At 37.8% G+C, this 25,531-nt stretch overlaps 1 protein-coding gene across 1 annotated transcript in view; it reads right to left on the reverse strand.

Moving 5' to 3' along the window:
• The window catches only part of LOC127437988 (transmembrane protein 163-like), a 46,614-nt gene that overhangs the window by 3,932 nt on the left and 17,151 nt on the right, over positions 1-25,531 (reverse strand). Inside the window, exons 3-7 of the mRNA XM_051693188.1 lie at positions 16,949-16,992; positions 16,750-16,841; positions 10,368-10,464; positions 4,463-4,574; positions 3,552-3,693 (exon numbers count right to left, since the gene is read on the reverse strand). Of these exons, the coding sequence (XP_051549148.1) occupies positions 3,552-3,693; positions 4,463-4,574; positions 10,368-10,464; positions 16,750-16,841; positions 16,949-16,992 (487 nt within the window). The remainder of the gene's footprint in view (positions 1-3,551; positions 3,694-4,462; positions 4,575-10,367; positions 10,465-16,749; positions 16,842-16,948; positions 16,993-25,531) is intronic.

The following is a 25,531-nucleotide window of genomic DNA, read 5'->3' on the forward strand; positions in this document are numbered from 1 at the left end:
AAAGATAAGCTCGTCCATAGACATTCAGTCTAATTTTCAGTTCAAGCACCACCCTCGTTGTTTCATTGAATATCTCAGCTGCTGAGTGGACTAAAAGCTCAATCTAGATGTCATTAGAAAGATGAGATCCCCTTTGTGATGATATATAATATTTTATCATCAATAGTCGAAAACATATTTTTCTGATGATTTGTTTAGCATGCTTTTCCTACTGTATGGCAAATTTGTTTCTGGACATCTAAGATATAACATTGGAATATTCAGCCAAGCAAATTTACAGACAAGTAAACAATGGCTCATTTTTTAGAAAACAGATTTGTGGTTACTTGGGGCTTACAGCAGCAGCTATTGGAGCATAAAAGAGACGTTTGTGTTTGATGACTTACAGAAATCATATTTCACTTTGTGATTCTTATGAAAATCTTTCAAACTGAGGTATTAGGGCAACAAAATTAACTGTACAGTCACATTCCTGAGAATGAGAGCTTTCATTTGATATATGACTTGTCCATTTAGGTGCTCTGTGAAAGACTTTTATTTTCATATAAATATTTGAAGCCCCATTATCTCTAGGGTGCGCTAATTTGCAATGCAAATGTTTTGAGGCCATATATTGTTATTTTATGTAACATAAATTTCGAAGTGATGGTTAACTCTGAAAGTTCAGATTCTAAGCTTTCAAGTGATACCTCATATGCCTGACTTATGTATACAGGAACTTTAACATTTTAAATGTAATCTTTTTTTGCGATATAGCGCCCCCCTCGTAAATAAGGTGCAATATATAATAAGTAGGCTTATCATAAAATATCGATATATCGATTATTGATCGGCACACTATTTTCTCAATACGTTTTTTGACATACGTCTTACAGATGTACTGCAGATGAGCAAACAACGTAAAAAATTCCAGATGTAAACACACATCAAATAGACATCTGGGTGATAGAAAATAATTGTTTTGAATTTTAAAACACACCATGTCCTCCACCAGCCGCTCAGACTGTACCAACATTGTGTTGAGAAATATGTTTGAAAATACAAAGACTATTGTGCAACGAGAAGCCATATTTATATCTGAATCATAATCATCTTGAAAATTTTCTGATTATCTATGTGTGAAAAAGGCATTGATCCCAAGCCTAATAATAAGCCTATTTTTCTGCAATGTTTGCACGTAAAAGAATAATAACTGCTTTTAAATACTCAATGCAGTGCTATTTTAGTGCATTTAGCACCTGGTTAAACTGGATTGTGGGTGGTTAGTTAATAAGACGCAGGTTTCTTTTTCTTTCTTTTTTTTTTTTGTTGCATTAAAATACAACGTGCATGTTTGTATTGGTCACACGATGACTTGGTTGAACTCTTGCAGGTAGAGTGCTAAACTTCACAACCTTTCAAGGACAAGTCCTGTCACTATGACCCCTGTGAACACTGTGTCTTCCAAAGACTGTCTCTTGGGAAAATGGGACACAGCAGATGGAATTTTCCAGCCTATACATGTACATATAAACCTATAGACAACAGAGGCAACGAGTCAGTAACACATGGGTTTATGCGTGGGAAATGTTCCATATGATGCTATGTTCGAGCTTTGCATCCAATTTACTGAATGTTTGGTGGGTGTGTCCTTGTTTTCCTTTACAATAAGTTAAACATTACTTACAGTGTCTACACAATGAGTATTGTAATTACTTAGTGATTATGTAAGTCAATATCATGTGCTATTTAACTAGAAACACAGTACACAATTAGTGTCACTATCAAAGTTGTTTGTTAATCCTTCAATTATGAATTAACTGTTGCACCAAAGACAAAGATGTTTTTTTAAAGTCCACATTAAACTGCCTTGTCTATAGTTGAAACCAAGGGTAAACATGGTACTTTCCAAGACATTGGTGTATGTCAATTTTAATTACATAGTAGGCTTGAAGGAGTTGTTGCGCTCAAACTAATCAAAATAATTTGGCTTCAGGTGCATAGGGCCAAAAAGAGTGAGTCAAAAATCAAAAGTTGCTAGCCGCACACTGAATTTTTTGCAATTCAGTGTGCAGTTAGCAACTAATTACATATTAATTACATATTAGCAAATGCTTTCTTATCAACAAAGACTTATGGTAAACTTATTACGCAAACAGTCATCCTGGGTGTAATGTTACATTACGTGTCTTACTCAAGGGTACAATGAAAGTATACCAAAGATGAATCTTTCAAGGTGGAACCCCCGGTGGGTCCTCCCCGCCTTCCTCGACCTGGGAGGAGACAGGAGGGGAGGACCCGCTGGCAGTCGGGGCATAAGGCACGCCCCCCCCCCCCCCGGAGAGGAAGGGTGGGGGGGATGTACGTCATGCCGGGGGCTCCCCAGCCTGAGGCAACGCCGGGAGGAGTGTAGAGCCGAGGAGGGCAGGGCCGGGCTGTTATGAGACACACCCGGTCCCCAATCAGCCTGATGGGGCGCGCGAGGGATAAAGGCGGCCGGGGACGACAGTTCGAGAGAGAGAGAATTGCAGACAGCTGTACTGTGTGTTTTTAGTTGTGTGTTTTGGTTGTGTTTTTTTTGGTTAATAAATTGTTATTTAAGTTGTCAAGCCGGTTCTCGCCTCCTCCTTTCCACTGAACCCCCTTACACAAGGGTTTAAAACTACAACCTTTGGTTTGAACCCCAGGGTATACAGTATGTCCCGATACTTTACGGAATTATGTGAATGCAAACGTTTTTTGCTATACAAACTTTATTTCATGATGTTGCATTTCGAAAAGTGTTAAGTGAAACATAAACCGAATATAACTTGGCGCACCTTTAAGTGGCCGTTCACACCAAATGCGTTTATGCGTCCGTCTGCACTATTTTCAGTTGTTATCCTATGTAAACATGCGCTGTCTTTGACTGTTGCGCATTGTATTGCTGTTTTTTCAGCGTCTTGCACAGGAATGGCATTTTTTTGGCGCCGTCTTGTTTAATAGAATTAAAACGTGTTTCGAGACACGTGCATTCTGTTTTCTTTGTTGCGCTGCATCTAGATTTTCTAAGTGCAAAATTGTGTTTGCGTTTTTTTTAAGCATCTTGCCAAGGAGCGCCATGTTTTCTAAGCAACGTGTTAAGAACTTCAACCTTTAAAATCGCAACTGGAGATACCTGCATTCTATTCTATTCGTTGCGCTGCATCTAGGGTTTTTTTGCGCAAGAATGTGTCTCGAGATACTCGCATTCTATTTTATATCTAGTTTTGTTTTAGCGCAAAATGCATTTGCTGTTATTTCAGCGTATCACACTTGAGCTGCATGTTTTTAGGCATCGTCAAGTAAAAATGAACATCAACTTCAAAAATGTGTCTCAAGACACCTGCTTTCCAAACTATGCGGTTATAGAGAGCGTTTTCAAAAGTCTCCATTTTCGGTTAAGGAAAATGCCATGGTAGTGTGGATGAGAGGTGTTAACAGAACAAAATGAATGCGTTTTCAACAAGAATGCATTAGTGTGAACTTAGACACTAACTTAACCCTAACCTTTCCCATAAGACAAGCTTTGATCCCTTGATGTGCACTCTTACTTGACTCCGTAGGCGAGGATAACCAGTCCAATCAGAACACCGATAGTCCCGTCCAGGAACCAGACCTTAGGTTCATGTTTAAACACCTCAGCACTGATTAGGATCGAAAATCCCATCACGCCTCCAACCAAAGAGTTAAAGCCTGCAAACAAGCAAAGAATACATAAACAACATACAGTATAATAATTGTTACAGTTGACATATTTTAGTGCTCAAATCAACTTAATTTAATAGAAGTCCTCAGGGCTTAAAACCTAATCTCATACAAGGTAAAGGTAAAATATTTTCATTAAAATCTTATTTTTTAAGCTGTTTCTAACAGTAATTGTGTGATTACTTGGTAGTGTAAAAGCAGTTCCGGGCATCTGGTGAAGTTCACACTTCACTGTCCAACGGCCTCTGGTTCAGCTCACATGCAATTCTGTGTTTGCATGATGGGTGTGTGTTTGTCCTATTGGGGAAGCTAGTGTGCAAGGATTAGTGCTGGTTGATGGTAATGAGTCCTGTCAGGTTGAGTGTGTTTGACAGGTATTTATGCTGTGCTGGCAGATCTAACTCATAAAGTGGCCCCAAAAGGTATTTGAACACTTAAGTCACAAATATTGCTCGGGTCCCTGAGATTTTCCCATTCATTAGGTGACACAATCTGGTCACTTCAAAATAACAGCAACCCTCTCCTGAAGTATGAAGACAGTATACTTTATAGCATCAATTTTAAAGGCTTAAAGGCATTTATCACATGTGACAAATCTGCTTCAGTTCCACGTGTAAAAGTCTCCTTCCAGCTTTCCAGAAGTTAAAAAGGGAGGAGCTAAGGTAAAATACAACCAGACGCATTGCTAAGGCACTGTGAATAATAAATCAGGCTGGCCATCACCATGGTAACCTAGTGTGTTTCTGGGGAAACGTACCATCAGTAATGAGCACCCTGCTGGTGAGGACTTTCCCCAGCATGAACTTACAGACGGACAGAATCGTGCACACCACCCCACTGATCACAGACACACTGTACAGGAAATCATCCTGGAGAGACAGAGAGATGATTAAATCATAAGTCTAAATCGGCAATATTTTATTCAAAAGCAATTTATAATCCTGATAGATGTACTGTACTGGAAATAGTTCGAGAAGGAAGGAAATAATTGAAACAGACCAATGGGCTGTGTTAGGAATGGAATACTAGCGTAGTGCTTACTGCATTACGTATTGTATACTGCATACTATTTTTAAAAATATGCAATGGTAACCTTTTCAAAAGTCACTGTGCTATGTTGTTGACTCATTAACTTTCTATGTTACAGTTAATTAAGCAAGAAAGACCTGCTTCCTGCATATTGTGTAGTATTTACTGTATTCTGCATATTAATTTGAAAAAATAATATGTGAAACAGTATTAAATATGCAAAGATAAATGTTTAGTTAATAGTAGTATGTCACATTGTTGTTACATTACCTCACTTTTCATTTAATTTCATTAAGCAAGTGGCTGAAGAAATAGTGCATAATACAAAGTATGTATACTGCATACTATTTATTTTTTTAAATGGTATAAAATATGCAACAGTTAATGTCTGAAATAGCAGTATGCTAAGTTATCACATTACCTCACTATGTTACATTTCATTAAGCAAGTGGCTGAAAAAGGGTCTACTGCATACTGCACAGTATATACTGCATACTGCGTACTATTTTTTAAAATGGTATAAAATATGCAACGGTAAATGTTTCAAAATGGAAGTATGCTACATTATCACGTTACCTCACTATGTTACATTTCATTAAGCAAGTAGCTGAAAAAAATGCTTGCTGCATACTGCACAGTATATACTGTATACTGCATACTAATTTAAAAAAATGTATGGAAAGCAGCATAAAAATATGCACCAATAAATATTTCAAACAGTAGTATGCTACATTTTTGTCGTTACATTGTTGTCATATTGTCAAAATGCTAAAGAACTGCTTACTGCATACTGCACAGTATTTTTCTATGTACTGCATACTCATTTTAAAAACTCTTAAGTAAAACAGCATCAAATATGAACCGATAACCATTTCAAATAGTAGTATGCTACATTGTTGTCACTTTAAATCACTATGTCAGTAAGCAAGTACCTGAATAACTGCTTACTACATACTGCATACTAATAAAAAACAAATAGTGTGTGAAACAGTAATATATGCACTGATAAACACTTCCAACAGTACCATACTATATTGCTGTTACTTTACCTCACTATTAAGTTACTTATCATTAAGCAAGTGGCTGAAGAACTGCTTTCTGTGCTGTATATACTGTATACTGCATACTAATTTTGAAAACAGTATAAAATATGCACCGCTAAACATTTAAAACAGTAGTATATATATATTATGTTGTTCTTGCGTTACCTCACTTTTCATTACATTTTCATTTAATTAAGCAAGTGGCTGAGAACTGCTTACTGCATACTAAGCAGTATATACTGTATACTGCATACTATGTTTTAAAAATTTAGAAAATATGCAACGGTAAATGTTTGAAAACGGTAGTATGCTACATTGTTATGACGTTACCTCACTATGTTACATTTCATTGAGCAAGTGGCTGAAGAACTGCTTGCTGCATACTGCACAGTATATACTGCATCCTGCGTACTATTTTTTTAAATGGTATAAAATATGCAACGGTAAATGTTTCAAAATGGAAGTATGCTACATTTTCACGTTACCTCACTATGTTACATTTCATTAAGCAAGTGGCTGAAAAAAATGCTTGCTGCATACTGCACAGAATATACTGTATACTGCATACTAATTTAAAAAAATGTATGGAAAGCAGCATAAAAATATGCACCAATAAACATTTAAAACAGTAGTATTTAAACATTTTGTCATGTTACATTGTTGTCATATTGTCAAAGGGCTAAATAACTGCTTAGTGCATACTGCGCAGTATTTTTCTGTATACTGCATACTAATTTTAAAAACTCTTATGTAAAACAGCATAAAATATGAACCGATAACCATTTCAAACAGTAGTGTGCTTCACTGTTGTCACGTTGAATCACTATGTTACATTTCATTAAGCAAGTACCTAAAGAACTGCTTACTACATACTGCATACTAATTTAATGATGCTAGATGTACTGTACTGTGCTTACTGCATAATGCATAATGTTTCACATGCTATTTAAAAAAAAATGGTAGGTAGTATACAGAATATAGTGTGCTAAATGCAGTAGGAAGTATGCTAGTATTCCATTTCGAACATAGCCATTAGCAGTGGAAGTTGAGCGCATTGCACTGTGTGATAAAGTAGTCAAAATGTACTGTGGTTAGTATGCGTACTGAAAAAAATAGTTTGAGTAGTACCTACAGATATGTTAAAAAGGAAGGAATATATATTGGAAATAAGCAGTGCATAGGTGAATGAGAAAACAAGAGGATGAAATGGTATAGAAAAGATGTCTTGAATGAAGGTACAGTATGAGAAAGAGACAAGAGAGAGAGAGAGTGCCGAAAAGGTTGCGAATTGCCTTCTCAGCCATCGCAGAATCAATAAAATTGCACGCTGGCCTTGCAGACATGACAAAATGCAATTCCACAAGGTTCCTACCATCAAACATAACGTTCAACACAAAGAATATACACACAAACACACACTTAAGCGGTCAGTCAATGCATCATTTGTTCTCTCCAAATAAAAAACTATGATAGATCTTCTGACTAGAGAAGATGTCAGGTAGATGAAAAAAGCACGTAAAACAACTCTTGCATTCCTCGAGGAGTTAAAAACAGCCTTGTGCCCTCGAATTAATCATAGACACTGTCTGCCAGCCCACAAGTATCCTTTTAAGTTCCTTTAATGTCGCTATTTATAGATATAATTATATTATACAGTATGTGATGTTTTGGTGTGTTATGGTCTTATCTGTTAAGTGTAGCTCTTGAAAGATGTTTGGCTGATTTTGTATTTATTTTATTTATCCGGTTCAGGGCTGGAAATGAAAATAGCTCAGATCAGAACGTCAACTGTGTACAACAGGAAATCAGCGAAAGATTGTTTTATTGGTCTTTTAGGACCTGAATAACAGGCAGTCGTTCTCAAAATCACACACACAAGACTGCAGAGGGGGCGGCCCATCCCGAATACCTTGTTCAGAGCAGCCTATTAACATTTCATCACAGAACGAGGGATAGTGAGAGAGAGAGAGAGAGAGAGAGAAGGGGGGAAGTGTTTGTGAAATCAGCAGCAGATGAAGGGAGAGAGAAATGTCGGATCTATTTTTAGGCGGCGCTTACTTGCACCAAAACCAGCTTTACACCAGCTTTACAGGAACAGAATCCTCCAGAGAGAAGCCAGAGTCCTGATTAAAACATCAGCACAGCAGCTCTGTCTCTCTCCATCTCCTCCTCTTCCTCTTTATCACTGTTCTACCCTAATTCTCTTTACTCTTAAAAATAAAGGTTCCAAAGGGGGTTTTACAGCCTGATACCAAAGGAGAACATGTTTTACTTCCTATAATGACATATTAGAACCTTTTAAAGTGTTAACGTTGCTGTGATGTCATAAATTAACCTTTTTTCATTTCAACGAGGCCACAAGAGAACCTTTCTAAGCTCTGATGAACTCATAATATAACCTTTTTTAAGTCCCTAAGATGTCATAATACAAACATTTTAAGATCATATGATATCCTAATGGAACCTTTTTAACTTCTGGTAATGCCATAACAGAACCTTTTTGAGTTCCTTTAATGTCATAACAGAACATTTCTATTGCTCAAATGATGTAATAACAGAAATGTCAAAATATAACCTTTTTAAGCTCATATGGTCTAATAATAGAACCTTTCCAAGTAACCATGATGTCATATTAAAACCTTTCTATAACTCATATGATGTCATAATAGAACATTTTCAACTACCTATGTCATGATAGGACCTATTAAAGTTTATACGATGTCATGATATAGACTTTCTAAGTTCCTTCGATGTCAAAATAGAACCCTTTTAAGCTCATATGGTCTCATAATAGAACCTTTTTAAGTTACCATGATGACATAATAGAACCTTTCTATAGCTCATATGATGTCATTATAAAAAAAAATTAAGTTTGTATGATGTTATAATAGAACCTTTTTAACTTCTTATGATGTCATAATAGAACTTTTTTGAGTTCCAATCATGTCAAAACAGAACCTTTTTAAGTCCCTATGATGTCATATTAACAAAAATTGTATGATCAATATTATAAAATAACCTTTTATAAGTTCCTATGATGTCATGATAGAACCTTTTACATTCTTATGATGTTATAATAGAAACTTTTTAAATTCATATGATGTCTTAAAAGAACTTTTTTAAGTTCATATGATGTCATAATAGAACCTTTCTAAGTTCCTGTGAGGTCATAATAAAACATATAGAATCTGATATCTTTTTTAGGAATTTCTCAAAACTCCAAAGATCGAAATAGCCAACTCAATAACACCATAAGGCAAATGTGGTTCTTGTTAAAATGAGGATTTTATCAAGTGTAGCAAGGTGCTACAAGAAACCACTAAAGAACCTTTATTTTAAAGAGTGTACCTGTATTTGGAGCCATTGCATAACAGTTGCAGTCTCAGACTGTGGCTTTTGGTGTCTCCTTTCATTCCGGGGAAGATGGGTGGATAAATATTGAGAGATATGAGAAAACTTTTTCCCCTCTCGATGTTGCCTGGCAACAGTGCTATCAGACTATTCTAATCTCGTCTGTGACTTCACACCTCATCTCTGCCATGTTCATTCAGCTTCACACTTGTGGCATTTAGCAGAAGCCGTTAGTTCCAGCCAAGGGAGAACGCTACACAACTGACAACATGAAAAGATGTGTTGTGTTTGCGTGTGGCGTCCTTCACCTGAGAGACTCTCTTCAATGGAATTTACAGTCAATAAAAAAGGCAGCGCTGTGGACGCCAACAGGGAAATAAGATGTGAGAGCATGAAAGCATACCACAAATAAACACAAAGACTGTAGAAAGTAAAGAAATCAAAGTCGAATTAGTCAACTGACAATTGGAAAATAGAATAAACAATAGTTTACATCAATCAATCAATCAATCAATCAAAAGCATGTCAGCCAACAATTCAGTCAAATGTACACCCGTGTCCAAAAAACACTCACAAAGACTTCTGAAAATGAAGATATCAACACTAATAAACAGCTGAAACAATCTACCAATCTACCAGTTGTCACTCAGCCAGTCAGTCGGTGACTGCGTTTACATTCACACCAATACTCGAATAACTGCTTCCAAAAATCTGACAATGCAATAAAACAGCATTTACTAGAGATCATCGGGTTATTCTCTGCTTTTGACGTCAAAATGTAAACATGCATGCACACAATGCTTGTGCACATTGAATAACGCGGTAAGAATGGCAGTAAAGGTGTTTCCAATTGTGGTAATGAACAAAAATCTACGTGCCAATCAGTTTTTTCTTAAACTATTTATGACCTAATTTATGTAAACCTGTGCCTTTGACCGTTGAGGCACAACTTGCAGTTTGTTTATTTTTTCGGCATTTTGTTAACACAAGTTAAAAAGAACTTCAACTGTTAAAAACACATCTCGAGACACCTGCATGCTACCTTTTTTTAGCGCAAAGACGTGTTTGGTCTGATCGGCCCCTATGATGCAATAATACAACCATTTCAAGTTCCTTCTTAACTTTCTATGATATCATAATAAAACTTTCCGTGAGGCCATAACAGAACCAACAATCAACCAGTCAATCAGTCCGATGTACACTTGCGTGTTTGTGTTTACACTGTTTGTGTTGTCTTACCACTTCTGGTAGCAGCTTTGTGGCGAGATCGTGAATGGCTTTCACCAGGATAGTGATGGACGACAGGATAAACACCACCCCGAGGATCACACAAGCTCTGCAAAACACACACAGGTACATTGGTGTCAATATATTTAATTACTTAGTAACACTTTACAATAAGGTTCCATTTGTTAACATTAGTTATTGCATTAGGTATCATGAACTAACAATGACCAATATATTTTTTACAGCATTTATTTTAAAGAAGGAACCTTACTGTAAAGTTACTTTTTTTATTACTTTTTTATAGACCTTTTTAATAGACCTAATTTAGTGATGGACCAATAATCAGTTTAACTGATATATTTTTTTAGCAATACTCTAGCAGTTCTTTAATATTGGGTGTACTGATAATTGACACCAACGCCATTGGACCACTGAACGTTCAACGGAAAACAACAGTGTAAATGATGAATCACAGGTAAAGTAACTTATTTCATGTATAGTTTGCATGTAATTGTAAGTAACATGATCACATGGGAAATCGACATGTTGCTTACGAAAGTTCATGTGCCCTGAAATCAACCCCATTCAGCCGAATTTCTAACAAGCGGCATTCCTTAACAGACATTTTCTGCATCAGTTCAAATGTGAACACATTTCCCTCTAGCACTACTGAGTCATAGAGACTTGGGTTCTGGTCCCGTAGTAACCAGAAAGTAATCGTGTTTACTATAATAAATAAAATAGTTTATAATAAAAGGGGAGCATGGTTCGAGGGTTGCATTTTTGCTCTAGAATTACATTTTTACTTTTGCTGATGGTTAGGTTTAGGGTTGGGGTTTGGGTTAGGGGGTAGAGTTAATAAAATATTAGTGCTGTAAGTCGTTTAAAAATTTTTTATCAAGATTAATTGCATAAATTTTCTTTAGTTAATCCCGATTAATCTTAGATTTTGAAAGTGCTCAAATTTGACTCTTAATATACTTATTTTCCTGTCAGATGAATTTGATTTCCTTCTTAGGATAGAAAACAAAACAATATGTAACAATAAAATTTTTCGAACAAAACCTTCCACAGTATTAAGATAGAAATGCACTAAAATAGCACCGATTCAAGTAACATTAAGCGCTTGCAGACAGAAATGTCTCATTCTGTGTTTTGGTGATAGTTAAGCCTTGTTGTGTTTCTTAAGGCTTGTTGTGCACCCTCTCCCAAGGTTATTTTTATCCATTAACCAACATCTTATGGAGTTTTGTGTTCCTTGCCACAGTCGCCTTCGGCTTGCTCACTGGGGTTCTAAATACTATTGTTATTTAACTATTTGATTATTTTTATACACAGTTTACAATTACACAATGATGACTCTAAGACTTTATAGATATTACTGTTTCATTTTCTGTTAAAGCATGATTTTCTGTAAAGCTGCTTTTAAACGATTAAACTAAAATTTGTAACCATTTAGATAAAAAAAAAAAAAACAACTCTGCATAAATATAATGGCATAAATAACAATGCATAAACATAGTATTGTATCAACTGTTTAAAATAAATAAATAAAAACAATATTGGCCGATTTTTAATTGCCCACTTGTGTTTGTCTCAGTAACAGATCAGAAAATACAGCTCCAAATCGGTTATTTTTTAATGCCTCGTTGTTAATAGGACCATCAAGACCTTTGTTTATAAATGAAGGCAGAAAGGGCTGTGGCTGTCTAATTATCTCTGGATAACAGGCAAGAGCATCTGCTGTACAATTACTCTCTGGTAGACCAGAAGGTGATTAGCTTTGTTTTAACTCACAAAGAAGGTGGATACAGCAGTTGGTTACTATGAGGATGGGTTGTTGGGGTAAATCTGGTGAAGTTAAATGGCAGTTCTGGTCTGTTTCACACATACACAGCTGGGATGGATCGAGTTCAATCCGCTAAGTCTGTGTTTTGGTTGGTGATTAATTCATCAAACCAAACACACATACACACACACAGTCAGATACAGTCTCAAGAGATCAAATTAAAATGAAATTAAGACATGTAGATTAATTTAATCCAGTTTTATCTTGTAAAACCAGTCCAAGGAAGAACCCCACTGATGCTGTGTGTTCAAAATGCAGTTGGTTTCATTTCATCGTATATCTGTACTTTAAGATATTAAGAACCTATAGCACTAGAGGACTCAGAGGGCAGGATATAAGTTTACGTCTTTTGAACTAATAATGCTTAATATGACACCGTCAGATATGAATAAATAATCTCTGTAGTCTTTTGCCATTGCTACTATCTGATCTAGTACTTAATGTAGATAGAGCTTTAACTGTTGGTGACTTCAACATTCATATAGATAATGAAAATGACACACTGGGATTAGCATTTATTGATATTCTCAACTCTCTTGGAGTCAGACAAAATGTGACAGGACCAACTCATCGCCATAATCATACGCTAGATTTAATTCTGTCATATGGAGTTGATGTTGATACTATAGAAATTCTACGGCAGAGCGTCGACATCTCAGATCATTACCTCATCTCTTGTTTGTTGAGATCAGCTAATGTCATTCAATCTACACCATGCTATCGTTCAGGTAGAACTATTCTTTCGACCACTAAACACAGCTTCACTAATAATCTTCCCGATTTATCTCATATACTCAGTAAGCCAAAAAGTCTAGAAGAACTTGATTAAATAACAGAAAATATAAATACAGTCTTCTCTAGCACTCTTGATAGTGTCGCCCCACTTTGATTAAAGAAAATGAAAGAAAAAAGCCTCGCCCTGTGGTACAATGATCACACTCATGCTCTCAAGAGAACAGCTCGGAAAATGGAGTACAAGTGGAAGAATACAAAATTAGAGGTATTTAGCGGTGCATAGAAGGATAGTGTCTGTAGTTACAGACAGGCACTTAAAGCTGCCAGGTCAGCATATTTTAGCAAACTCATAGAAAATAACCACAAAAATCATAGGTGTTTATTTAGTACTGTGGCTAAATTGGTTAGGAATAAAGCATTGACTGAACCAGACATCCCATCGCAGCACAATAGTAATAGTGAAGTAATCAGAAGTAAAATTGGAATTATGCAATCAACTGTCACAGTACCACAGAAAACAGTGTCTTCAGTCCTTCACTGTCATATATCATGAAGAGCTAGCAAAACTTATCAAAAAATCAAAAGCCACAACATGTATGTTAGATCCAATACCAACTAAGCTCTTAAAAGAGGTATTCCCAGTAATCTCAGAACCTCTTCTTAATATTATTATGTCCCAAGAAACTTTAAAATGGCAGTTATCAAACCGCTTATTAAGAAGCCACAGCTTGATCCTAGAGAATTGGCTAATTACAGACCGATTTCAAATCTACCTTTTATGTTGAAAATACTAGAAAATGTAGTGTCCTCCCAACTATGTTAATTTCTACAGAGAAATGGAATATATGGAATATATGAACAATTTCAGTCAGGATTTAGGCCCATCACAGTACAAGGACTGCACTTATCAGAGTTACAAATGACTTGCTCTTATCATCTGATCGCAGCTGCATTTCTCTTCTAGAGCTTTTAGATCTTAGTGCTGCCTTCGACACAATAGGTCACAACATTCTCTTGAATAGGCTGGAGAATTATGTTGGCATTAGTGGACTTGCATTAGCATGGTTTAGGAATTTAATAGGAATAGGAATAGGACATTTATCAGACAGCTACCACTTTGTATGTGTAAACGAGGAATTGTCAAATCAAACAAAAGTTAAGTATGGAGTGCCACAGGGATCAGTTTTAGGACCTCTGCTTTTCTTCTTATACATGCTTCCATTGGGAGATATTATCAGGAATCACGGAATAAGTTTCCACTGTTATGCTGACATACCCAACTTTATATTTCTTCTAAACCCAATGAAAATTCAAAATTCTCCAAATTAGCAGAGTGTATGAATGAAATCAAAGATTGGATGTCCAGAAATTTCCTTCGACTCAATTCTGACAAAACAGAGGTACTAATGATTGGACCAAAAACCTCTAAAAATAAGCCGCTAAAACATAATTTGTCTCTCGATGGATGTACTGTTACATCGTCTTCTTCTGCAAAGAATTTAGGTGTTATATTTGATACCAATCTGTCCTTTGAGAATTACATTTCCAATGTTTGTAGAACAGCATACTTCCACCTGTGAAATATTGCTAAATTACGACACATGCTCTCTGTTGCTGATGCCGAAAAATTAATTCATGCGTTCATGACCTCAAGACTAGATTATTGTGATGCATTATTGGGAGGATGTCCAGCAAGTTCAATAAATAAACTTCAATTGGTTCAAAATGCAGCTGCCAGAGTGCTGACTAGAACCAAGAAATATGATCATATTAGCCCAATTTTATCGTCGTTACATTGGCTACCTGTTATATTTCGTATTACTTTTAAAATTCTGTTAACTACATACAAAGCTTTGAATGGTCTAGACCTTATGACACGCTATATTCCATCACGTTCATTACGATCACAAAATTCTGGTTTGCTAATAATTCCAAGAATATCAAAATCCACAAAAGGAGGTAGATCCTTTTCATACTTGGCTCCTAAACTATGGAATAGTCTCCCTAACACTGTTCGGGATGCAGACACACTCACTCAGTTTAAGTCTAGACTAAAGACTCATCTATTTAGCCAGGCATACACCTAATTTATCCTTCAACTCACAATTAGGCTGCTTTAGTTAGGTCTGCCGGAACCAGAAACATCCATCATGATCTATAACTCTGCATAAAATTGAATTGCATCTACGCTAATATTATTCTATTTGTTTCCATGTCTCAACCTTGGGATTCATATCCCGAGGTTACCAAAGCCTGCCAGATCCAGCTCCATTACTGCTTGGTGTCGGACTCCACTGCTACATGTCACTGAGAGATGACGACAAACTACAGCCGGTGCTAGCAGACATCACTTCAGTTTTTTGACTTCAGAGTATGAACTGATGCCAACTCCAACTGTAAAACATCGGATACTTCATATGCCACTGCCTGAACCTTGGACTTACGATGGACCTCACCGAAATGACCTGCAGGTTGAACTGTGATGCACCTCATCATTGATCTCTACCTGCATCACCTTTGTCTGTTGATGGACTACACTCTTGAAATGGAATACATAGACTATCATTTAACTGCCAACAAAGCCTTCATCAACAAACTAACAAAGGAAAATGCATCTATGTAAAATTCTGCAGTTAATCCAGGATGGACTTCAAAGACGTTTGTCATTAATCTTTTATTTTTATTTTTAAAACACTAGACTTACAAATTTAAAACCAAGACTTGCACTGCACACAAATAACTAATATTGGCATTATATTCATGCTGTTTAGCCAGAGGAGAACTGGCCCCCACAGCAAGCCTGGTTTCTCCCAAGGTTATTTTTCTCCATTAACCAACATCTTATGGAGTTTTGTGTTCCTTGCCACAGTCGCCTTCAGCTTGCTCACAGGGATTCTAAATACAATTATAATTTAATTATTTAATTTGTATACACATTTTACATTCATATTTAATCAAAACACACAATGATCACTGTAAGACATTATAGATATTACAGTTTCATTTTTTTTTTTTGTTAATGCATGATTTCCTGTAAAGCTGCTTTGAAAAAATGTGTGTGTTGTGAAAAGCGCTATACAAATAAAAATGACGACTTGACACTTTGCAAGCAATCTCAGCAAGCACAGACTAAAATGATCTCTCTTTTTTATATTCAAACAATATATATTTCATCTCACTAGAGCCTGCTTTATGATGTAATCTGTCTCCACAGTGATCCGCATCCCAGCAGATTCCCCCAGAGGCTGCAACACATATCTTTACACAATTACAGATGGATTCATTACATGTGTGTCTGTTTGTGTATACTGTCTGGTGAGGCAGCTCTAGAACACTTCTCCTATTCTTTCTCGCTCTTTGTCCTCTGTCTCTCTTTCACTTCGCTCACAAAGCTTTCCTGCCCTTTTGCCGTCTCTATTCTGTCGTTCAGCTGATAAGACACACTGCAAACATAGAGAGTCTGTCAAGGGGCGCTCTTTAAACATAAGACCCAGAGTTGGGCCATATCTTAAGAGACCATAGAGCTTGTCTTTCCTGGCTTCTATCAATAAAACTAGGTGGACTTTAAGGAAATTTAACTTGCTTTAACTGAGGTTAAATGTTCTGCTACAGCTAAGGAACATGGATCCGTGAAAGATCATCTTCTCATTGCCCAGAAACAACATCTAATAGGCTACCGAAACAACACAGAAACCCCACTGGGCACAAATTATGGCCCGTTCCACACAGGCACGCCTTTTGAATGAAGTCTGTTTATTTGCTGTTCTATCTTTAATCAAGTCATACTGCCAAAGGATCACGTTTACTTACATGTATTCTCTGTGTGCTGAATGGACGGCTGCAGCATTACTATATCGCCAGAGAACAATCATGGAGGATAGAACGTCAAGAGTGGCGTCAAACTGCAAACAAATGAAAAAACAAACAATGATCAAGCAAAACATCAAAATGTTGAAGACTATTAAATAATGACAATTTAATTTTCACAAAACCAGCATTGCATACTTACAGCGAACCCAAACGCCGATGCACTATGCCGCATTATAGAAACAGCTAGAAAAAAATGAAAAAAGTCAGTTCTGTTAAAATAGAATTGTTTTCAACGATAAAGGTGAAGTGTGTCATTTCTGCACCACTAATTTTGTACCAGCAATGGAAATGTTATGAATTAATGAGAATTTTAATTACAGTTCACTTTGCATAGTCACTGTTTACAGTCACCATCCACTCCAGCATTCAGGTAAGCGCTGATTTTGATTAATGTATATAAGTACTGTACTTTATATCCATATAGAATATACAGTATATACAACCCCTTTCTCTGAAAATGTGAGTTTGACTGAACGCCAGCAAATAGAGTGTACAGTTTTAAATTTCCTCTGTGGCTTGTGTCCAGTTATCAACCTTATATTGACCTCTAATGCACCTGAATCCTCCATCCTGAGACTAAACAAGCTATCTGAGACATTCCATCCATCTCTACAGGGTCAGCCAAATTTCACAGAGAAATGTAAATCTACATTTCAGGACAGTCTCTGCATCTTCTGTTAATGTATAATTGATGAATAATAAAAAACAGTATAGTACAAGTACCGTACAGAGTCAAACCATATTACCCAGCACTGTACAGCACTGTTTATTAGCATATAGTATAGTATAGTACAGTATAGTATAGTATAGTACTGAACAGTACAACAGGGTATGTAGTAAAATAGAGTATATGATAATACAATATATTATGGTGGATAACTATATCATATAACATAGTATGGTATGTTGCAAAACAGCATAGTATTGTATAGTATAGTACAGTACAGTATTTGTAAGGGTGAGGTCTCCCAGCTGGGATTTTGGATACACACTATATAGTATAGTATAGTATAGTATAGGATAGGATAGAATAGTACAATAGGGTGTGTTAAATAGAGTATATGACAAAACAGTCAAATATGGAACAGAACTATAGCATATTATATGGTATGTATGTTACAAAACAGTAAAGCTTAGTATAGTATAGTACAGTATTTGTAGGGGTGAGGTCTCCCAGGGTCCCCGGCCCCAGCAAAAGTTGTCCTCTAGAGCCCCTCCATAGAAGTAGACCAGTCCACAGTGTGGAAGGTCCAGCCAGCAAGAGTCTCTAGTTGAGAGATCACCGTAAAAACCAAGAACCTATTATATGTGGAGAAATAGGTCACATTACTTGCCAATGCAACCAGAAAGATGAGCCTACACCAACTTCAGAGTCTTCAAGCCTCCAGAAAAGAAACCTTTTTGCCGCTTTATTGGGGGACTCGACATACCAAGACATGACCTGTCCTGTGTCATGGTAGAGGCGTTACTGAACTCCGGGAGAATGATTACACTAGTCCACAAGTCCTTGGTCAACCCAAAGCATGTTTCACTAGGAAGACCAGTACCAGTTTTGTGTATGCATGGAGACACGTGTACCTACCCCGCATCCGCAGTAACACTAGTCACCACTAGGGGAAAGTAGGAGATCCGAGCAGGGGTGGTGGACTCTCTGCCAGTGCAGGTATTAATTGGCCAAGATTGCCCGGTATTTCAAATGTTGTGGCAAGACATACAAGCAAGGATGTCAAGGGAACCACAACGGTCCAGGGGTAAAACCAGACAAAAGACAATCAATTCTGTCAGTCGAAATGTCCTAAGCCTAACCCACCATTGCTTTCCGGTGCAGACTTGGGCCACTGCGGGGAGCAATTCGGAAGTGATGGAATCGGCCTCAGAGCAGGCAGCTGGGCAACCCCAACAGCCTAGAACTGTTGAAACACATATGAGGATCCATAGGAGATGGGGCAGACTAAAGAGAGCGACAGCGGTCCAAAAATACCAGTGCAACAGATACTAACAGGCCAGTATGGAACAGCCCAATTGAATGGCCCTACACTCATTAATGCTTTGAGGAACGTGAGAGTAGTGGAAGGGGTAGAAGTAGGAGTAGGCTTCGCCACTGTACCCCCATTTTGCAATTAAGAATGTATTGCTCTGGTGTCACATGACGCCATGCGAGGATCGAACATGTGAATAGCGAGCTCTGCGCACTTTGCTAGTTTTTTTGGGGGGAGGGGGATTTTTTCACCTAACGTTGGCCCCAATTCTGGCCAAATTTCTGAGATCATCCAATAAAGATCTTGTGTTACATGAGGCGAGGAGTAAAGGAAGGCTTTCTTGGAAGAACCACAGCATTTTCTTGTTCCCAGACATTGCGAACTCGACAAGAGTGAAATGTGATCGATTCAAGGAATGCAAGAAACTTTTACATCAATGGAAGGTCACTTTTGCACTAATATTCGCGGCCATATTGAGAATAGATGCTAAGGATGGCCGTAAAATATTCACATGCCCACAGCAAGCGATGTCCTTCATAAAGTCAATGGAGTTAGTGGGTCGTGTTGTGGTGCTCACATTGCGGCCGGGTGGACCGGATAACTGAACATTCGCTTGACTGTTTGAAGTTTCTGCATACTCTTTTTCTGCTGGTTCCGCCTAGTGGCTGGAGTTTATTTTGTAGAGCAACACACCTTCGGGACGGTTTTGTGGATGAATCTACACACTCTTTGTGCTTATTCCGCCTATCGGTTGGAGTTTATCTTTTGGAGTGTTCCTGGCAAAGTCATTGGAGTGAGTAAGTTATTTGCCTACACTCATGTTGCAGCTGAGTTTGCCAGCTCTCTGAACATCTGCTTGACAGTTTGAGGAGCCTGCACGTTTTTTTTTTTTTTTTTTGTGCTGGTGCCGCCTATCGGCTGGAGTTTATTTTGTGGATTATTTCTTGCAAAGTCATTGGAGTAAGTAATTTGCTTGCACTCATGTTGCAGCCAAATGGACTGGCTCACTGAACATTTGACTGTCTAAAGAATCTGCGCACTCTTTTTGTGCTGGTTCCGCCTAGCGGCTGGAGTTTATTTTGTAGAATAATACAACTTTAGGACAGTTTTATGGATGAAACTACATGCTCTTTGTGTTTATTCTGCCTATTGGCTGGAGTGTTTTATAGATTATCTTTTGCTGTGTAATTCTGTCTCACAAAATTTGTATAGAATCACCAGACTTGAGCAATCCAATGGCAAAATTGTCGCAGAGGTTCTCGTAGGCATGCATGGACTGTTTGAGTTTGGAGGGATGGACGCCAGTTGGCGTTGTCATGCGTGGTTAATGCGCAAGTTTATCTTTTTTCTGTTTGTTTGGTTCTGGGGAATGTTTGGGGTTTGACTGTTGCACTAATGTTGGAATGTGGTCTTTATAATCCTGTTTTCTTACATGTCAAAATGTCAAATGTTAATATGAGTGGATTGTCTCTCTCCATGTGGAATGTGAATGGTTGGGGCACCCCATAAAAAGAAGGAAGGTTATTTCTCTTCTTAAGCATAAGAAATATGACATAGTGTTTCTTCAAGAAATGGACCTTTCTCCGCAGGAAGCGGAAAAATTTGGAAAGATATGGGGTGGGCATTTTTTTTATAGTGCTGGCTCAAGTAAGAGCAGGGGAGTCATTACACTGAAAACATCTTGTGTAAACATCTACAATTCAAATGTCTCAAACAGAGTAAAGATAAATTAGGAAGAGAATTATTGTTTTAGCTGAAGTTCAGGGACGAAGTCTTATTTTGGCGAATATTTTTGCACCTAATATTGATGATCAGGGCTTTTTTATAGATCTTGACAGGATGTTGCATGCCACTGGCACCCCTCATGATATAATATTGGGAGTAGATTTTAATCTTTTGATGGACTCAGTCCTTGATCATAGTAAAGCAAAAGTGTGCAAGCCCCCTAGAGCAACAGTGACGCTTCACAAGACGTGTAATTTGGAGACTTTTGAACCCATCTGGTAGGGACTATACATTTTTTTCTTCAGTCCATAAGATTTACTCTAGAATAGATTTTTTTACATCTAAGTCCCTCATTTCATCTGTTGTTGATTGCTCAACTGGAAACATTTTAGTCTCAGATCATGCCCTGGTGTGTTTAGAGGTGTTGCCACATACGGAGAAAAAGAAATCATATAGTTGCCGCTTTAATATATCCCTTTTGCAAAATCCTGAATTCCAACAAATGCTATAGGCTGAAATCAATGTCTATATGGAGACAAGCTGGTCCTCAGTATCCTCTGTGGGTGTGGCTTGGGAGGCAATTAAGGTGGTTCTTAGGGGCCGGATCATACAGTATGCAAAAGTACAAGAACTCATTGAATTGGAAGGGAATATTAAAAGTGCAGAGGAAGAGTTGAAGTGCCGAATGTCGTCTAATGGCCACAGAGAATTGACCCAATTGAAATACAGATATTATACTATTTTGTCACAGAAGGTGGAGTTTTGGCTATTCAGGGCAAGACAGTCATACTTTGAGTCGGGGGACAAAGCAGGGAAGCTTTTGGCTAGATATATCAAGCAGAGAGAATCTTTTTCTACCATTCCCTCTGTGAAATCTGCTGGTGGTGAAATATTTACCTTGGCCATTGATATTAATATGCTTTTAAAGTGTTCTATCTTGATCTCTATAGTTCCACGTCTTCGTCTACTGATGAAGATATTAGAAACTTTGTGGAACCATTAGAACTTCCTAAACTGACGACTGAGCAAAAAAATTATTTTGATTCTGAGATAACCCTGGAGGAGCTTGGCGAGGTAATTAAGGCCTTGCCTACAGGTCAGATGGCTTTGCTGCTGAATTTTTTAGATCTTATGCTGCAGAACTGGCTCCAATTTTGCTAGAAGTTTATATGGAATCATTAAAGAATGGAAAGCTTCCGCCAACCATGACACAAGCCCGGATCAGTATGATTCTTAAAAAGGACAAAGATCCAAACGAGTGTAAGAGTTACTGTCTAATTTCCCTGATCCAGCTAGATGTTAAAATATTGTAAAAAAATTTGGCTAACCGATTAAGTAAAGTTATGACATCTCTTATACATATAGATCAGGTGGGGTTTATTCGGGCTGTAGCTCTTCTGATAAAATTAGGCGTTTCATCAATATCATGTGGTCAGTGGCGAATGATCAGACTCTGGTCGCTGCCATCTCACTTGAAGACCAAAAAGACGTTTGATATGGTAGAATGGGATTACCTTTTTAAGATTTTGGAAATATATGGGTTCGGGAATACTTTTATTGGATGGATTAAGTTATTTTATAGACACCCGGTAGCGGCGGTACAAACAAATGGATTAATTTCAGATTATTTTACTCTGGAGAGGGGCACCCGGCAGGGTTGCCCTCTTTCCCCATTATTGTTCTGACTTTCCCTGGAACCATTAGCAGCCGCGATAAGAAAGGAGGATGATTTTCCAGGGGTGGTGGCGGGAGGTATGGCGCATAAGCTTTTGCTTTATGCAGATGATATTTGATTATTTGTCTCCGACCCTACTAGCTCTATGCCTTGCCTCCACAGAATTATTAATTCCTTTTCTAAGTTCTCAGGATACAGAGTCAGTTGGTCTAAATCTGAAGCTTTGGCTCTGACAGTGTACTGTCCAGTAACAGTTTTTCAGCCGGGCGCCTTCCAGTGGCCCAAACAGGGCATTAAGTATTTGGGCATTTTATTCCCAGCAAATTGTGTGATTTATTTAGAGTTAATTTTGACACTTTAATAAAAAGGTTTTTGAGCGATGTGGGCAGGTGGGCTTCGTTACATTTATCTATGATTGGGAAGGTTGTAATGTTATTAAAATGAATTGTATTCCAAAATTCAACTACTTGCTACAATCTCTCCCTGTAGATGTCCCCCTCTCTTATTTCAATCAATCTGATAAGATAGCGAAGTCCTTCATTTGGAATGGTAAACATCCCAGATTACATTTCAGTAAGTTGCATAGGCCGATTGACAAAGGTGGGCTATATGCCTACCCAAGGTTTTGTTTTATTATTATGCATTCGGTCTCAGACATTTGGCTCACTGGTCGCTTCCACCTGAGAGAGCCCCTCCCTGGTTTTGTATTGAATAGGAAGTTCTTGATCCTATTTCGCCATTGCAAAGCCTTTCTATCAAACTAACCGGAGAAGTTAAGTTACACTCCGTTATCTCGCATTTGCACGCGGTATAGACAAAAGTGTCCAGAGTGTTTAATTCAGACATTATGTTGCTTCCAGCATATGGCTGAACCCAAAATTATGTATTAATTAGTCCCCTTTCTGCTGGACAGAGTGGATTGTGAGGGAGGTTAGTACGCTCAGTGACTTTTATAAGAGTGGAGGGTTGAGATCCTTTGAAAATATGGTTCAACATTTTGGGATCCCTAGGTCTCAATTCTTTAGGTATTTACAGCTGTGCCACCTGCTTTGTACTATTTTTGGGAGTAGCATACACCCCCCTAATGCAGCAGATACTCTGGAAGTGGTGATTACTGCTTTTGGATAGGCCATGAGGCATCAGTGTATTACTCCCTGCTAATTCAGAGTCTGGGGGACGGAGCTTCAACTTCTCGCAAGAGATTATGGGAGAAAGATTTAAACTTGGTATTGGTGGCTAAAATGTAAAAAAACGTCAAGTCTACATCTAGAGATGCACGGGTGCGCCTTTTGCAATTTAAGATTTTACATAGATTCTGTTAGACCCCCTCTAAATTGTATAGGCTTGTTCTTATAGGCACACACACCTGCTGGCGATGGGGACACAACCCATGTTTTTCGGTGGTATGTTAAGATCCAAAATTTTTGGTTAAGGGTTCAGAGTTTTATGTATGACGTATTGGACACACAAATTTCATTTTGCTCCAGACTCAATGAAATGACTTTTAGGAGATGGGGTGGTCATTAATATAGGGGATACTATATAAAAATTGGGTCCTAGCCAGTGTTATGATCTGCAGGCAGATCATCCTTAGGGGATGGAAGTCTGCTGGAGCGCCCTCATTTCAGGAGTGGTGCATAGAGATGGGCAGGGTGGCGGCATTCAAAGAAATGTCATATAGAATGCAGGGAAACTTGGAGTTATTTAATAAAAAATGGGGCAGCTATTTGCCATTTTTGGAAGACTCACGGGGAGGGGAAGTGGAGAGAGATGTGTAGTTTTAAATGTGTGTGATTTTTGTTATTTTGTTTTTTTTTTTAACTTTTTTTTTTAACTTTTTTTGGTGTATTCTCAAGTTGGACCACAGGGATATTTGTTGAGGGTCAGGGTGGGGTTGGGGATTGAGAGGGTGAAAGGGAATTATGGGGGTTAAAAGTTGATTCTGTGTATATATGTTTGCTTTTCTGTTTCATGTGTCTGAATCAATAAAAGTGTTAATCTGAAAAAAAGAACCTGGAGAAGGGGAAGAGACCCTGGAACAGTTGCTCATGACTCAACCCCATAGAGCCACAGTACTGCAACTAGATCACACTTACCTGTTAGGGGCTCACTTAGGAGTGAAGAAAACTAAGGAGAGAGTGTTAAAACGTTTCTTTTGGCCGGGTGTTCATAAGGAGGAGGAAAATTACTGTCACAGTTGCCTTGAGTGTCAGCAGGTGGCCCCAAAGCCCATGTTTCGCAATCCATTGATCTCCCTATCCATCACTGAAACCCCATTCGAGAAGATTTGGATGGACATTGTGGGGTCCCTTCCAAAGAGTGCCAGGGGTCACCAATATATTTTAGTGATAATAGATTATGCTACCCGCTACCCTGAGGCAGTGCCGCTTAGAAAAGCCACAACCAAACAAATCGCCATGGAGCTATTCCTGATTAGTAGTAGAGTGGGTATACCAAAAAAAAAATTCTTACTGAATTTTGTAATATTTTGACCAAATCAGAGCAGAAAACAACACAAACATTTATAAATTCTGAATGAGAGATGTTAACGGTGATGTACCGTTAGATGTGTGCATTCGCCAGTCACACATCAGACTCGCCAGCGTACAGAGATAAATCGTGGATAAAATATATTTAAATGTCTGCAAAAGTCAAATTTGGCAATATTTGTGCTGACCTCAGACCTGTAAACACCTTTCCTGAGACTTTGCATGGATCAAAAGCGCTTTTTGAGGTTTTTCTTGATATTGTTTCACGGGTGTTTTTCCATTCACCGCCATTGTTTCCTCCCACTGATTGTCACAAATATGGCGGCTGCGGGGAAAAAGTGATGTCACTGAAACAGGTCAATAGTATAGTATAGTATAGTATAGTTTGGTATGGTATGGTATGGTATGGTATAGGACAGTGCAGTATGTTTTAGGGTAAGGTCTCCCAGATGGGATTTTGAATACTAACTATAAAGTATAGTATAGTAAAGTAAAGCACAGAAAAATCTAGTATAGGATGGGACAGCCCTGGCAGTATGGTATAATATGGTATGGTCTGGTATAGTATGGTACAGTATATTACAGAACAGAATGGTTTGTAATAGTATAGTATAGTATATTATAGTATAGTATGATGTGGTATGGTATGGTATAGTACAGTACAGTATGTGTTAGGGTGAGGACTCCTTACTGGGATATGGGATAGTATAGTATAGTGTAGTATAGTATAGTATAGTGCAGTACTCATGCCAGAGTTCTGGAGTGACACAAACATAGCAAATACAAAATCTGCCTTTAGCTATTGCTTCCATACACACACAAAAACACAAACAAAGGCTCAAACATTTAAATGG

This window comes from Myxocyprinus asiaticus, chromosome 49, assembly GCF_019703515.2.
Source record: "Myxocyprinus asiaticus isolate MX2 ecotype Aquarium Trade chromosome 49, UBuf_Myxa_2, whole genome shotgun sequence".
NCBI classification, from domain to species: Eukaryota; Metazoa; Chordata; class Actinopteri; order Cypriniformes; family Catostomidae; genus Myxocyprinus; species Myxocyprinus asiaticus.